Genomic DNA, 16,389 nt, shown 5'->3' on the forward strand with positions numbered 1-16,389 from the left:
CATAAACATTAAAATGCCAACAAATTCACAACTGTCAACAACTGAATCTAAAAATACCAACTGAGGAAATAACAAAAACAAACAGAATCATAAACATGGAGATCATTTGGAGGGTTATAGGCTGGGAGACAGAACGTGGAGGATGCGGGGAAAGTATAGGGATGAAGAAGACTAATTGGTAGGGAGGAAATCAATGGAGAGGTTAAGAATAGTATAGGAAATGGAGAAGCAAAAGAACTTACATACACGACTCATGGACACCTACTAGGGGGTGATTGCTAGAGGGAGTGGAGGTAGCAGGCAGAGGGATGTAAAGTGGGTGGGAAATTGGGGCAACTGTAGTAGCATAATCAATAAAATATTTTTAAATGAGAGATCCCAAAACATTTTTATCCAGGTTTACCTGTTCAAGAGTGAGGCCATAACTTTATTTTTAAATAACACACTTCTTGCCTTTTGCACTGTTTAAAGTTTTATATTGGAAAGGGCAAGCATTATATAACGAGTAAGAATGCAGAATTGGGAATCAGACTGCCCAAGTTTATGATCTGGTTCTTTCACTGTCTAGTGGTGTGACTGGAGAAATTACTTAATTTTTTTGTTATTTTTCGCCTTAAGTAAAGAATGGGCAGTAACAGTACCTATTCCTTGGAGTTGTTGTGTTATTTATTCCATACATGTAAAGCATTTAGAACAGCACTTGGCACCATAATATGTTCAGAATGGTGTGATACAGGCTAGAGAATTTGTCAGAAAAGAGCTGTGCCTGGGAGTTAGCAGTAAGTTAATGATACAGGCCTGTGATTAGCTCTAGAAGAATGTGTATTTAGGTGGGATAATAGAGTAGGGGGACGAAGGAGTTTTATGAGAAAAGGATGGGAAAGGAGCTTCAGTAGGAAATTTCAGAGCCAGGAGTTGGCATTCTTTGGGGGGAACTGAAAGAAGCGTGGGTCTAACCGGATCTAGACTAACAAGGGGTGGGTTGAGGCATTAGACCTGGCACCTGTTCTGTTAGGTAACTTCACGAAGGGGGTCTTCGTAGGTGTATTGACTTCATAGTGGAGTGCACTATGAAAACAGTGCGGAGCCCAGAAGGGAAGGTGTGGTGGCTTGTACAGTGATTGAGAGATTGGGTCAATCTGAGAAGCTTTAAAGCAGTTGGTAAATATGGATTTTACCTGAAGATAGGAGTGACAGAGAACTTTGAGTCGGTGATGGAACTCTTCCTTAGGACAAGGTTAATGCTAAAGTAATAATTGGTGTTGAAGGGAACTGATATAACTGATACTCAATCCTGGATCATTGGAACCGTGGTTAGGAAGGTTCTTTTCAAACCAGTTACTTAATTTGGTAAGAGTCAGGGTTTTAGTGTTCTGCTTAAGTTTATGTGATTACCCTCATATGCAAGCTAACTTACAGAACAAGTAATAGAAACTGTTTCATAGTTAAATTACTCCCTCGATTAGGTTCGCAAAACTCTACGCACAAACTTCAACCCTGACCCTTACCATTCTTTACCATAATTATGGTACTTACAATCTCCTAAATTTCTTTAGTTTAGTGACCAGATCTGTGTGTTTGTTCCTGCATAACTATAATAAATACTTTATAAATGTTTGTGGGGTGAATGACTTGAGAGAGTGCGTGGGTATACGATTTGGGTCATGGCATAAATCATGTTCTGACTTATGAACAGTGCTGGCTTTTCATTGGGGGTTGTTTTTAGTGAAAATTTATTCATCTGGAGTGTCATGGGTGCACAAAATTTGACAGTGTAGTTTTACTCTATAGCATTCTGTTAGGACATGAGGGATCCCTTCTCCTCTTTCCCAACCATATGGACGATGTACTTAGTAACTCTGGTGTCAACTCAGGCTGTAATGCTTAGTGGTTGCAACAGATTCAACATTTCTCCAAAGGAAAATATCAAAGCTTGATGAAGCACCTCGAATGATAATAATTTGGCCGTCATTATTCTGCCCCTCAGTGGGCTGCTCCACTGACCTTTTCTGTCTGACCAGCAGCCAACCAGTTTTCGATGAGCTGGTCCCCTCACCCGGTGCTGTTGCAGCATTCTTGAGAGATGTGGCAAGTCACATCACCTGACTTCTGTATGAAGATGAAGCCTTTCTTCAGATTTCTTGTCGTTGGCCCTGGTGTACAGCTTTCCATCTGACTGTCTTGTTCCACACCTCAGATGCCTTTACGCCCTAAGTGGGTTTGTCTTCTCCCTGCACCCGAGGTTCCCTAGCCACCATTCAGACCTCTGCCTCTTGACAGAACAGCTGTTAACTTCAATACTTTGTTCTTATGCTTTTCTAAAACTTATTTATTTATTTATGTATTGCTGGTTAATTTTAGAGAGAGAAGAGACATCAGTTTGTTGTTCCACTTATCGATATACATTTATTAGTTGATTCCTGTAGTGCCCTGACTTGGGATCCAACCCACAACCTTAGGGTTGGGTGGTGTATCAGGATGACACTCTAACCAAGCATCCTGCCCAGCAGGGCTATTTTTACTTATTCTTACCTTTATATTTTTTTTTAAGGTTTTATTTATTTTCAGAGAGATAGGGAGGGAGGGAGAAAGAGAAGGAAACATCAGTGTGTGGTTGCCTCTTACACATCCTCAACTGGGGACCGTTCCTACAACCCAGGCATGTGCTCTGACTGGGAACTGAACTGGCGACCCTTTGGTCTACAGGCCGGCATTCAGTCCACTGAGCTACACTAGCCAGGGCTATTTATTCTTATATTTTTAATAATACTCAGTTTCTTCTTGTCTGCCATTTGATTTTGATAACCATGTTTGTTGGTTGGTTGGTTGGTTGGTTGGTTGATTGGTTGGTTTTTTAAAGGACAAGCCTCTTAAGCCAGAAATACTGTATTTAAAAACTACCTTTTTCATTCTCAGGGAATAGTATTTTATTAAGTGTTTTAAATACCAGTTCATAAAATGTGACTCAGTTTTTTATTAACATGTGTATATAGTTTTTAAAACCCATCTGGAATTTTTGCCTCCGAATTCTAGAGTCGGATGGAACTTTTTAATGATACCCATTCTTTGCTTGATTACACAGTTTGGTTGCTGTTGTGGTCTGCTGCTAATAAATAATAGATTTTGGGGTGTCCTGACATTTTGGGAACGGATCTGTATATCCAGATAATGACTCAGTGTCTGTGCTTGAAGAAAAAAGGGTACCAGTAATTTATTGCCTTTTTTTTTTTTTTTTTTTTTTCATTTTAACAAAGTACTATTTGTAAAAGAAATCAGAATATTAGTTCAGGGAGTAACCCTGGATCTATTTCTTCAAATATTTCCTTCATTGATAACATTTATCACTATTTTTTGTTTTCTCTACAGACCTCAGCTGTTAAAGAATGCCCTGCAGAGAGCAGTAGAGAGAGGCCAGTTAGAACAAATAACTGGTAAAGGTGCTTCTGGAACATTCCAGGTGAGAGGCCAAAAACACTTGGTTGTAGTGAAGTTCTCAAAAGCTTTGGTTTCAGGACCTCCTTATGCTCTAAAAATTTATTGAGGACCCCAAAAACTTTTATTTATGTGGGTTATACCTATCAATATTTATCATTTTAGGAATCTAAACTGAAGAAAATATTAAACATTCAATTCATTTTAAAAATAAACAGCAATAAAATCTATTACATGTTCACATAACATTTTTGTGAAAAATGACTATTTTTTAAAAAATGAAAAGAGGGACACTGTTTATTCCTTTTTTGTTAGTGTCTTTCAAGTCTACCCCAAAAGAAGACTGCTGATACTTGTTTTCAGTATATTTTAGGTTACATCTGTGAAAAAATTAAACTCAGAAACATTTAAAAGGAGGGAGTATTTTAAGATAATTTTCAAATAGTTGTGGATGTTATTCTTTGATACTATACCCAAACTGTTGCTTTTTATTGAGGTATGATACACATACTGTAAAATATACTAATTAAAAATTAAAACTTATAGTTTAATCATTTTTAGTAAATTATATTGTAGAGTTGTACAACCATTCCTGCAATCCAGTTTTAGAACATTTGCATCACTCAGAAAAGATTCCTTGTGCCCATTTGCAGTCTCCATACTCATCCCTGCTAATTCCCAACCTACTAATCTACTTTCTGTATAAATTTGCCTTTTCTGTATGTTTCATATCGATAGAATTACACAATATGTGGCCTTTTGTGACTGGTTTCTTTTACTTAGCATACAGTTTCTGAGTTTTATCTATGTTGCAGCATGAATCAGTACTTTTATTCCTTTTCATTACCAAATATTATTCCATTGTATGAATCTAACACATTTTGTTTAGCCATTCATGAGTTGATGAACCTTTGGGTTACTTCTACCTTTTAGCTATTATAGTTAATGTTAACTATTTACATTAATTTATATCCAAATCTTTGTGTGGATATATGTCTTTATTTCACTTGGGTATATAACTAGGAGTATAGCCTTGCTGGACTGTATAGTAAATTTATGTTTTAAGAAACTGCCAAAGTGGCTGCATCATTTTAGTCTCACCAGCAGTGTATAAGGGTTCCAGTTTCTGCATATCTTTGTCAACAGTGGTTAATGTCTTTTTTATTATAGCCATACTAGTACTTACAGCATGGACTCTCATGGTTTTGGTTGGCATTTTTCTGGTGACTACTAATGTTGATCAATTTTTCATGAGCTTAATGGACATTTGTTTATCTTCTTTAGTGCAATGTTTATTCAGATCCTTTGCCTATTTTTAATATTGGGTTATTTGTCTTATTAAATTAGAAGAGTTATAAAACTGTATACAAGTTCCTCATCAGGTTGATGATTTGCATATATTTTCTACTAGTCTGGCCTGTGCTTTCACTTTCTTTTTAAATTTATTTATTTATTTGTTTGTTTGTTTGTTTGTTTTTAGAGAGGGGAAGGGAATGAGAAAGAGAGGGAGAGAAACATCAGTGTGCAGTTGCCGCTTTTGCTTATGGGCACTCACCTTTGTTTCCTAGCCCTTTGTCCTTGAACTGTCCTATGTAATTTTCTATTGTGTGTTATCCTAAATATTTACCAAGCTTTTATTTTTGCTATTTTTCTATAGGGTTAAAAAGGCTATTATTTTTATAACTACTCCATTTTTTCAGGTTCAAGAAAAGGAAGTATTCTCAAGTATAAGCATCCTAATTTATTAGGGGCCTAACAAGTTAACCTGTTCGTTGGGGTAGAGCTGCCACTCTCTCTGGGTTAGGTTAGCCATTACTATTTTAGGTTGGACGGAGGGGTAGATGGAAGAAGAAAATAGTCATAAGGAGGGCTGGGACTCCTCAGTTAGATTGAATACCTGGTAAGTGGGAAGAGAAAGTCCCTAACCTGACAATTTATTGTAAAACATATCTGTGCTAATGCAGGAACTCCGACCCACCTGGTGCAGAGGAGTCTTGTCTTGACCTGCTTTGGGAGAGTGTTGTCTTGATGCTTTTCTCTTCCTCCTTGGAAAACAGCTGAAGAAATCAGGGGAGAAGCCCCTCCTTGGTGGAAGCCTGATGGAATATGCAATCTTGTCCGCCATTGCCGCCATGAATGAACCGAAGACCTGCTCCACCACTGCTCTGAAGAAGTATGTCCTGGAGAACCACCCAGGGACCAATTCTAACTATCAAAGTAAGATTCAAAGTTGTGTGCATTGTACAGGGATTCGAGCAATTGTGGAAAATACCTAGAGATGATGCTACCTATGACAGAAGCACTAGCTGCCGACTGAAAACCAAGAGGGAACAACAACTTGACGAATTTAATGCATTTACTTAAAGAGAAATGGACAAAAGCAAGGCTTACCCTTAATTTACAATGTCTGCTACAGATCAGAATTTGATTTTACTTTGCTGTAAAGATTTTTCTGATATTTTTATTATAACTTAGATAAGTTTCTATGTTCGAAACACCTCTCAACTCCCTGGCTGGTGTGGCTCAGTAGGCTGAGTGCTGGCCTGCCAACCAAAGGGTTACCAGTTCAGTTCCTGGTCATGGCACATACCTAGATTGCAGGCCAGGTATACCCCAGTTTCGGGTATACGGAAAGCAGCTGTGAATGTTTCTCCCTCCCTCCTTCCCTTCTTTTCTCTCTAAAAATAAATAAAATATTTAAGGAAAAAAGTTTTTAAACGCCTCTCAAGTATAGTGTTTTCTTGCTTATTTCTGAATGTTTACCAAAACATCTAATTTCACCTTGAAACCAAACCAGTATTTTAAAATACTTACTGCTTAAGTTATTTTCTGATTGACGTAAGCCTTGTAACCGAAAAAACTTTTTTCATAAAGTCTGTTTACCCAGTCAGTCTAATCTTAAATCTTGTAATTTGAGATTAGAAACCTTGCCTTAGCAGCACTGTCACATACAGATTAATGAGATTGTATGTGTTCCTCAGTGGACTAGAATTAGGCCTGTTGGTGTAGGATAAAGAATATGGGAATGTCAGGAAATGCACACTCTAACACAGGGTTCGGCAGAAGTAAGGCCTGCTTGAGTGTGGTTGGTAGGGTAGTAATATGGATGTAATATTTATAGTTTTAATTGGAACATTCACCTAAAATGTCATATGATGTGCTTCAGTATGGTATTATGGTGTTACAGAACTACATGCTTAGCCCTGGCTGATGTAGTTCAGTGGTTTGAGCATGAGCCTGTGAACCAAAGGGTCACTGGCTCAATTCCTGGTGAGGGTACATGCCTGGGTTGCAGGCCAGGTCCCCAGTAGGGGGGGACACATGAGAGGCAACCACACATGGATGTTTCTCTCCCGATCTTTCTCCTTCTCTTCTCCTCTCTCTAAAAATAAATCAATAAAAGATTTAAAAATAATAATAATAAATAAATTAGATCTTTTAAAAAATAAAAGAATGAATGCTTATGATTTTGTAATGAAATATTTTATAATAAAAAGGGGGTGTTGTTTGTACCTGACCCTGTGTATTAGTTTAAATTAAAAGGTAATTTTGAAATCTCAGTACTGGCTTTTAACATGTACGCAATGTGTATTTTTTAACATTATGAAGGAATGCTTTCTGATTGTTTTCTTCTTACGTACTTTGAAAACTGATGTTTTTGATAAACTTTTCTCCCTTACTTAAGATATATATTGTGTTTAATTGACCCTTACAGACTATGGTTTTCTCTTTTTTCCAAGTGTTAGAAGTTGAAATTGCTTATTAACCTTTTTAGTTTCACTGGTATTGCTGCTCTTTTTTTACACATAGAATCACTATAAAATGTATGAAAGGTGAGAATTAGTGAGGCCTTTAGGAGCCATGGTATTGTTCTGGTACTCTTTGCTGATTCATGAGAAATTGGTTCTGTTTATCTTTTATGGATAGTCTCTGAGATGATTATCTGTTCTTATGGTTACTCAGTAGCTGTTTGAATGAATGGAAATAATGGGAGATTTAATCTGGGTTGAGCTATTAGCCATACATATGCAACTGTGGGCTAGTCACTAGCCACTCTAGACTTTTTTTTTCCCTTTCTATGAAATGAGGAAATTTAACTCAGTGGGTTTCTAAACTCTTAGCCATTATAATTTAACTCTTGCCAAATTTATGGGCCTTAATAATTGTTTAGTGAATCCGCTTGACCACAAAGGATTCTCTTAGAACATGTCAATTACTGTATATGACAGGACATTAAATTGATATATAAGTGATTGTGGTTGAGAGAATTACCAAATTTGAATAACTTTCTTCATTTAAAATTTTTTTTTTTTTCAGTGCATTTGCTGAAGAAAACCCTGCAAAAGTGCGAAAAGAATGGGTGGATGGAACAGATCTCTGGTAAAGGATTCAGCGGTACCTTCCAGCTCTGTTTTCCCTATTATCCCAGGTAAACAAGCACTTAGCCTATAATATGAAGTATTGGTCATTGTAAGTTTAAAATCTGATTCTAGGTCACAGGCTTGGCTTATTTGACCCTTATTACTATTACACTGAACTGGATACTCGAGGTCTGTCCAGAAGGTATCCATCCAGTCTTATAATCTTACAAATACAGACGTCTATTGAAGAAGATAGGAAATGCAAGAAACATTGTACATAGGACACTGATGCCACAGTCCCCTTCAGAGTAGACCTTGGGACCTCACACAGTTCTCCCAGTCACCATCACCTGCCCCATTGTATTTTTCTGAATCTCATCAACAGTCTGAAATCTCTTCCCTTTCAAAGATGATTTTAGTTTTAGGAAAGGCCAGAAGTCACAGGGCACCAAATCTGGGTTTTGGGGGTGCTGAGTCACCTGGATGATTTGATGCTTCGTCAGCAGACTGCGCGAGACGTGATGTGTGAGTAGACACATTGTCATTAAGAAGCTCTCAAATCAGTCATCCATAGCTGCGACCTTCTGAATCATCCAGATAGTTTCCACAGAGGAATGTCCACCCTTACTGCAGATTCAGTGCAGATTTGTCGTTCTGCTTGCTCAATCATTTTGAATGCAATGGCCACACATTACACGTGCTCAACCAGCGGTGTCTACTGCCTCCACTGACTAGTACAGGGAAGCCGTCTTTCTCACACATGCGTTCCAGTCCACGCTCCTTTGCTGTTGTGTTACATTGATGCCGCACAAACCATTCTCATTATGTTAACCGTGGCTGGACATTTTCTGGACAGACCTTGTACTTAAAAATAAAGACTATTTAAGAAGCAGTATTGTTTTAGAGCAAAAGGTTTTTATGTAAGAACAGAGGAATTTTGGCTATCCTGCCAGAGCTTATTATTAGCCAGATGTTCCTGAAATCAAGAATTGAATTCTTTGAAATCGTTGGCTAGTTGTTTTGATGTTTATTCCTTATTTAACAAATATCTTTAATAAATAATTGATAATACAGGAAAGTTATTAGAGGTTTAGTCTATATATGTTTTGGGTGTTCCGCACCAAGTAAGAATATTGGCTTCTTCCAAGAATCCTCATCTGCCTTCTTCATACTGGAGAGATAGGGACATTACTTGAAAAACCTGTCTAATACGTATCATATTTATTTATTGAACAAAAAAATACATTGAGCACTTCTTATGGACCACACATTGTTCTATGCAGCTGTGCTGTAACACTTCTTACACCTTCATTTCTAGTAAGGTCATGACATGTACGTACCACTAAAGCCCTATTTTAGCAGTAAAGTGCTGGTTTTTTCATTCTTTCCATGCAAGCCTAGGTGTTACTGCTTGAATACATATTCTCCAAAATGTTCAAACATTAAACTTTAAATTAGTTCTTAAAGTCACACACATGACATGTCATAAATAAATGATTGAGAGTCAGTTCCATTGAATGGAAGGAGGAAGGAAGTGAGGTATGGTCTGGACTTTTCACAGATTTGTCATGACTTTCTATGTGTTTTCAAAGTAGGTTACATTGTAACCTGATGTTTGTAACCTAAATGTGACGTCTTCGGGGAAGCTCGGAGGAAATGGGGAATAGCGAGGGAATGTGCATCTGGATTCACGTTATTTCCCTTGTCCTGTATGGTACTTCTCTTTACCCAGTCTGGTTCTGTGTTTTGTTTTGTTTGTTTTTTATTTTTATTATTTTTTTTTTCATAGCCCAGGAGTTCTATTTCCAAAGAAAGAGCCAGATGATTCTCAAGATGAGGATGAGGATGAAGATGACTCATCAGAAGAAGACTCTGAGGATGAAGAACCTCCACCTAAGAGAAGGTATGGGTGTGTGAAAACTCAGGAACTTTCTCAGGTTGTTTGTGTAACGTTTGAATTTGTCTTGAAATTTTAGAGGCTCTAGACTTAAGAAATGAAGCGCGTGAATATGTGATTTATGTTTTGGTTGAGCCTGTGTGTTTATCCACAGTTTGGTTATTCAAAGAAAGTCCTGTTTCCTTTTTTTGTTTTGTTTTAAACATATGATTGTATTTTGTGTGGGTTTTTTTTTGGTTTTTTGTGGGGTTTTTTTGTTTGTTTTTTTAGTTTTATTTATTTATCTTTAGAGGTAAAGAACAGGAGAGGGGGAGAGAAATATCAATGTATGGTTGCCTCTCGTGTATCCCCTGCTGGGCACTGGCCTGCAACCCAGGCATGTTCCCTGACTAGGAATCGAACTGCAGTTGTTTGGTTCACAGGCCTGCCCTCAATCCACTGAGTTATACCAGCCAGGGCAAAAGTCCTGTTTTCTTTTCTTTTCCTTTTTTTTTCTTTTCTTTTTTTTTAATGAATGTGTGTAGGTGTGTTTTTATTTATTTTTTATTTTTTTATTATTTATTTATTTATTTGTCTTTAGAGGGGAAGGAGAGAGGGAGAGAAACATCAATGTACGGTTGCCTCTAGTGTGTCCCCTGCTGGGAACTGTCCTGCAGGGAACTGACTTGAAACCCAGGCATGTGCCCTAACTGGGAATTGAACCATGATCCTCTGGTTCGCAGGCCTGTGCTCAATCCACTGAGCTACACCAGCCAAGGCTATAAAAGTCCTGTTTTCTTAAGAAAAACCTCATGAAGTTTATTTATATATAGACTTCCATGAATTGGTTGAATTTTACACAATTTTAGTAAAGTCTTTAGTTAAAAAACAGTAATAAATTACATTTCTAGGCTTATCACAGGTGACTTCTAAATAGTCTGTTTCTTTTTTTGGTAAAATGTTGGGTCATCTTAGCAAAGTGACCCTCTCAGGTGCTGAGTGACCCCCTTTGCTCTCTGGTTCATAGGTTGCAGAAGAAAACCCCAGCCAAGTCGTCATGGAAGGCTGCACCCATGAAGCAGAGAGGGTCCAAGCCTGGACCTAAAGTCCCAGCTGCCCAGCGAGGGAAAGCGAGGCCCCTGCCCAAGAAAGCCTCTCCCAAGGCCAAAACTCCTGCCAAGAAAGCCAGACCCTCACCCTCAGTCATTAAGAAACCTAGTGGTGGCTCTTCAAAGAAGCCTGTAGCCAGTGTGAGGAAGGAAGTGAAGTTGCCTGGCAAGGGCAAATCCACCGTGAAGAAATCTTTCAAAGCAAAAAAGTAAATTTTATAGGAAAGAAGGGTATTGTGATGAAGTTTAAAATCTTATTTTCTAAGGTCGGTGTGCATTTGTTTTAGTTTTGATGCTTTTAAAATACATTTTTCCCTCCCCTCTAAACTTGTGAGGAGGGAATAGAAATAAACCAGTTTAGGTATTTGTTAGCTTTAGGCACTGTCTTTGGTGCCTGCCCCTTCCCGCTGTCATTTTAATTTCTGCAATAATTCTGGACTTTCCTGAGCTGTATAACCTACACTGTCCTTTTTCTCCCTCCACCCAACCCTTTTTTTTTTTTAAATTTCTTCCAGCTTTATCTAAACAGTTGCAAAGATTTTTATATTTGTAGAAAGCATCGAGAACAGAATGCTGGTCAGGTGCTGAAAGAGAAAAGAAGGCATATAGCACTGACTGAATTATAAAGCCTTCTTCCTGGAGACTCCAGCTATAGCTATAATAATTAATCTTATTTATAAAACCACTCCACTAACCCTTTCTCTCTCACTATAAACACAGAGATGTCTTAGCTTTGGGAATAAGCCAAAAATGTTATGGTTTAATTAGATTCTGAAGATGCACGACTCCTTTGGGCCACTTTTCACATCGATCATTTACAGGTGGTACCTTTCTCTGGCCCAGGGCATTCCATTCCCTTACCGGTGAGCACAAGTTCTCTCCGCCATTGGTTTCTGACTGAAGAGGAAATAAGAGAATATTGAATTTGTGATTTCTGGTGTCACCTGTGTTAGCAAAACTCAAAACATAAAATCTTGATCAAATGTTTAAATATATTTTTTAATATTGGGAGCATGAATTCTCACTTCTCATTTGTCTTTTTTTATAAGGAAATGTTGGAGAGTTACATGATTGCTAATGTGGAAATGTTAAGTGGAAAAACAAACACTTTGCAAAATAAACTTGATTCCAGATCCATCGTGGGTTCTTTTCCCCTCCTTCCTTTGCTTAGCACTTTCAATATCAAGCAAGTGGCTTCCTTTTTGAGACTTTTTTTTTTTAAAGAAATGAAATGAAGCCCAACTACCTAATCTCTTATTTGTATTTGTTTTAGTATTGTGAAGTTGTGTTAAATAGTACTGGCTTTCTACTTGAGAAATACTGATTTTTGGTTACCAGTTATCCTCCCTATGGCACTTGACATTTTAATTGTCTTAAACTATTTGGTGTACGTCTTCTGGCCCGTGTGCTGCCAGAAGCACAAACGGTTTGTTTCATTCATTCCACTTGCGTTGTCTCCTGGGATCCCATCTGCAGCCTGAAGCATGGCTGGGAAATGGACTTGAGAAGGTTGGCTTGAATTAGATTCATAATTATGTGTGGTCCCATCATGAGTTCATTGGAATTTGTGTTGCATGTAAGGCAATCTTTCCTGTTGTAAATCTTCCTTTTTTTATGTACATATATTTTGAAAAATATGAATAAACATGAAATTTTAAAAGCTGCTGAACTGTAGCTTTACATTTAAGTTTCTAGTATATTTTCAGAAGTAGCTAAGTGTTAACTCTCACTTTGAATCTTTTCCACTCCTTGCAATAGCGACCATCCATTTCCTTTTTAAATGCAAGCTCTAGTTTATGTGCTTCTTACATGGATGATAAATGATTTTTTTTGATACATTGAATTGACTATTTGGTGAATAAGAGGTTTAAAAAATCATTTTGTATTTTAATAAGATCCTTGCCTTCTAGATCATAGATTCCAGCTTTCCACGCTTAATTTCAGCTGTCTCTTTATACTAGAAGAATACATCACTGAGACCTAAATCTAGAAAGTAATTCTGTCTCTTACCCACTTTGGCAGTTAGTAAATAATTCTAATAATATAGCTCTTAGGTGCCTATGCTAAGAATTCTCTGCTCTTCTGGAATCAAAAGTAAGGTTTTTGGTTTGTTTCTGTTTTATGATGCTTTTTAAAAAGATTTTATTTATTTTTAGAGAGAGGGGAAGGGGAAGAGAGATGGAGAGAAATACCAATGTGTAGTTGCATCTCACATGCCTCCTAATGGGGACCTGGCCCGCAACCCAGGCATGTGCCCTGACTGGGAATCGAACGGGCAACCCCTTGGTTTGTAGTCCTGTGCTCAATCCACTGAGCCACACCATCTAGGGTTTATGGTGCTGCATCTAGGGTTTAAAAAGATTTTGGGAACAGGTCACCTGGTGACTACATTGCCCATCAAGTGCTTCAGCACAGGGTGAGAAGTTTAGATTATTTAAGGTCCCTTCCAACTCACATTCAGTTAACTTCACAAAGTTCCAGTAAGAACAAAACTGTCCTGCTTAAGCATCATGTACAGAGAAGGGACGAGGGCCAATGCACTGTTCCAGTGAAAGCCGGCCGTCCATTATGTGTACCTTCATTCACTTAGGCCGAGATAAAGAAATGTTTGGGGTTTCCCCCTTCGGGCATTATTTCTAAAGAAGCTGAACACACAGTTTTTACTTTCCTGTTTACAGAAAGGAAGACAGAAAACCCAAGAGATAATACTAGCTATTTCTAGTATGGATCAGTGGCTTCAGTACTCTCCATAGTGGCTTCGTGAGCTCACTGACAGTGTTTGATAAACTCTTACACCACTTAGAAACCACCTTAGATGAATGCATCTTAGAAAGTGCTGGGAGAGAGGTCGTTGGCTTCTCAACCTACAAGATGCAGAAAAGGGTGATTTGTAGAAAACATGGAAACCTTTCATTATGTCTGATGGGTATAATTAAGAGTACATGAACACAAAAGCTAGGTAACATGTTAATACCTTTGACAATTTTTCCATCATTCCTCTTAGAAAATTTTGTCAACCCTAGTCCAGGTTTGCTAACCTGTTCTTATACTCTCTTATACCTACTTTTGAAAACCTACATAATTATTTTGCTTGGGTTCAGATCTGATATGGCAGAAGAGGTTAAGCCAGACATACTCATGAACCTCTGTGTTTAGCCAACTAATAGAGACTAAAAATTTAGGGATATAGTACTTAAAATGACTCATTTTTAAAGGCTGAAAAATCAGATTAATTTCCTAATTTCTCTTTGGGTTAAATAAAAACTCAAACTTTATCCATGAGAAAAGAGGAAATTCTATTCTTAATTAGAAAAAGACCGTCATTAACTAATAATGCCTTAGTGGTTCTGATAGACATTACTTCCCAGTGTGCAGAACACTTTTGCCTTTCACAGTAGGTCAGATGGTCACTCAATTCTACAGAGCTGAAGCTAAACCAGAACTGCTAGAGACCTTGGCTTAACTACTTGGCAAAGATGGGCTTGGAAGCCATCAGAGATCGATAAACAGTATTTCTCCTGGCAGTGAGTTTTTCTTTATGAAGAAATTAATCTCAACCACCTTTATTACTGTATTTTTCCCTTCTATCATTTTCTTCACAGTTCTTAACTTCAGTGGCTCTTTTTTTTTCTGTTGGGGAAATTTCTAGCTTTGATTATTTAAACTAATTAGTTTTTTTTAGTAAGGTAGCTTTTTAAAAAGATTTTATTTATTTTTAGAGAGAAAAAGAGGAGAGAAACATTGATCGGTTGCCACTCTTGAACATGACAACTGGGGACCGGGCCCACAACCCAAGCACCTGCTCTAACTGGTGATGGAACTGGCAACATTTCACTTTGTGGGAAAAGCTCAGCCAGTTGAGCCACAGCAGTCAGAGCTAAATCTAATAGTTTTAACTGTTCCTAGTTTGTTTCATTGACAGCTGGTATATCGCCCGGCTGCATAGCTTGGTTAGAGGGTCTTCCTGATGATACACCAGGATTGTAGGTTTGACCCCCAGTTGGGGTGCATGTAGGAATCAACCAGTGAATGCATTACTAAGTAGAACAACAAATCAATGTTTCTTTCTTCCTCTCTCTAGAATCAGTAAATGAATTTAAAAAAAAATAACTGCTGTATCAAAGGCTTCAAAAGGTATCTTCTCAAGCCGTTTCAAAAATTGCAGCTGTTGATAGTGTAGGTAAGTGTATAATTAATTACTTGCTTAGAAAAGTCTTAGAAAAGAACTTCATGGTGCCTTGAATATGTTTGATAAAATGTAGCTGAAAGTTTGCATTACTTAAATAATAACAGTGATAATAATAGCTAACCCTGGGTTTCTTCTGCATGTCAGGCTCTGTGTGTACATTGTCTTGTTTAATCCAAGCACCCCTATGAGATGGTCATTGTTAATTATACTGAAGGGAAAACAGGCACAGATTGAGGCTCCAAAACTTGCTCCAGGTTGTAGTAAGTGGTAAACCCAGGAACTGAACGCAGAGCCATGTCCAGTGATCTGCTCGACTACCTCCCCTTGGTGATTTTTCAGGCTCCTGAATTCTCTCCTTATCCTACAGTCCAGTGACTCTGTGTTCTGTTCATGGGAAAGAAAGGACTTCTGTAAGATTGCAGAGAATTCAGAGATGAGAGGAAATCATTAAGTTTGCTAATAGTAGTCAGAATGTTTTTTTCTTTCTTTTTGATTTTTTAAAATATTTTTTTCTATGTAGAAAAAACTAGAAATGCCTATTCTATATATTCTTTTTTTTTTTTTTTTTTTTTTTTTAGATTTTATTTCTTTAGAGGGGAAGGAAGAGAGGGCGAGAAATAATGTGTGGTTGCCTCTTGTGCGCCCCCTGCTGGGAACTGGCCTGCAACCCAGGCGTGTGCCCTGACTGGGAATCGAACCACTATCCTTTGGTTCGCAGGCCCACACTCAATCCACTGAGCTACACCAGCCAGGGCTTCTTTCTTTTTTATTTAATCTTTATTGTCTTTTTTTCATTACCATTTAGTCCCCATATACCCTCTTCCCACCCCAGCAACCACCACACTGTTGTCCAGGTCCATGAGTCCTTTTTCCTTTTTGCTCAATCCCTCCACCCCCGCACCGCAGCCCACTGGCTGTCATCCTGCTCTCCATCTAGGAGTCTGTCACTGTTTTGCTTGTAGTTCAGTTTGTTCACTGGATTCCACATACGTGTGAAATCACATGATATTTGTCTTTCTCTGATGGGCTTATTTCACTTAGCATAATGTTCTTCAGGTCTATTCATACGGTTGCAAAGGGTAAACTTTTCTTCCTTGGGTCTGGGTAAGTATTCCATTGGGCAAATGTCCCACAGTTGTATCCACTCATCTATTGATGGACACTTGAGCTGCTTCCATTATCCTGGTGGTTGTAAATAACCCTGCGGTGAACATAGGGCACTTAGGTTCTTTCAGATTAGTGTTTTGGGTTTCTTCGGGTATATTCCCAGAAGTGGGACCACCAGGTCAAGAGGCAGACCCATTTTTAATCTTTTGAGGTATCTTCACATTGCTTTCCACAGTGGCTACACCCGTCTGCATTCCCACCAGCAGCAAAAGGCTTCCCCTTTCTCCACATCCTCACCAGCACTTGCTGATGATG

At 38.1% G+C, this 16,389-nt stretch overlaps 1 protein-coding gene across 10 annotated transcripts in view; it reads left to right on the forward strand.

Moving 5' to 3' along the window:
* Positions 1-12,465, forward strand: part of HP1BP3 (heterochromatin protein 1 binding protein 3) — a 38,483-nt gene extending 26,018 nt beyond the window's left edge. For all 10 annotated transcript variants that reach the window (XM_037140115.2, XM_037140113.2, XM_053660282.1 and 7 more), the window contains 5 exons: positions 3,367-3,457; positions 5,490-5,649; positions 7,750-7,861; positions 9,583-9,696; positions 10,697-12,465. In XM_037140115.2, the coding sequence (XP_036996010.2) occupies positions 3,367-3,457; positions 5,490-5,649; positions 7,750-7,861; positions 9,583-9,696; positions 10,697-10,991 (772 nt within the window). In that variant the 3' untranslated portion in view covers positions 10,992-12,465. The remainder of the gene's footprint in view (positions 1-3,366; positions 3,458-5,489; positions 5,650-7,749; positions 7,862-9,582; positions 9,697-10,696) is intronic.
* The last annotated feature ends 3,924 nt before the right edge of the window (positions 12,466-16,389 follow it).

Source organism: Artibeus jamaicensis, unplaced genomic scaffold, assembly GCF_021234435.1.
Source record: "Artibeus jamaicensis isolate MK-2021 breed Jamaican fruit bat unplaced genomic scaffold, CSHL_Jam_final scaffold_847, whole genome shotgun sequence".
NCBI classification, from domain to species: Eukaryota; Metazoa; Chordata; class Mammalia; order Chiroptera; family Phyllostomidae; genus Artibeus; species Artibeus jamaicensis.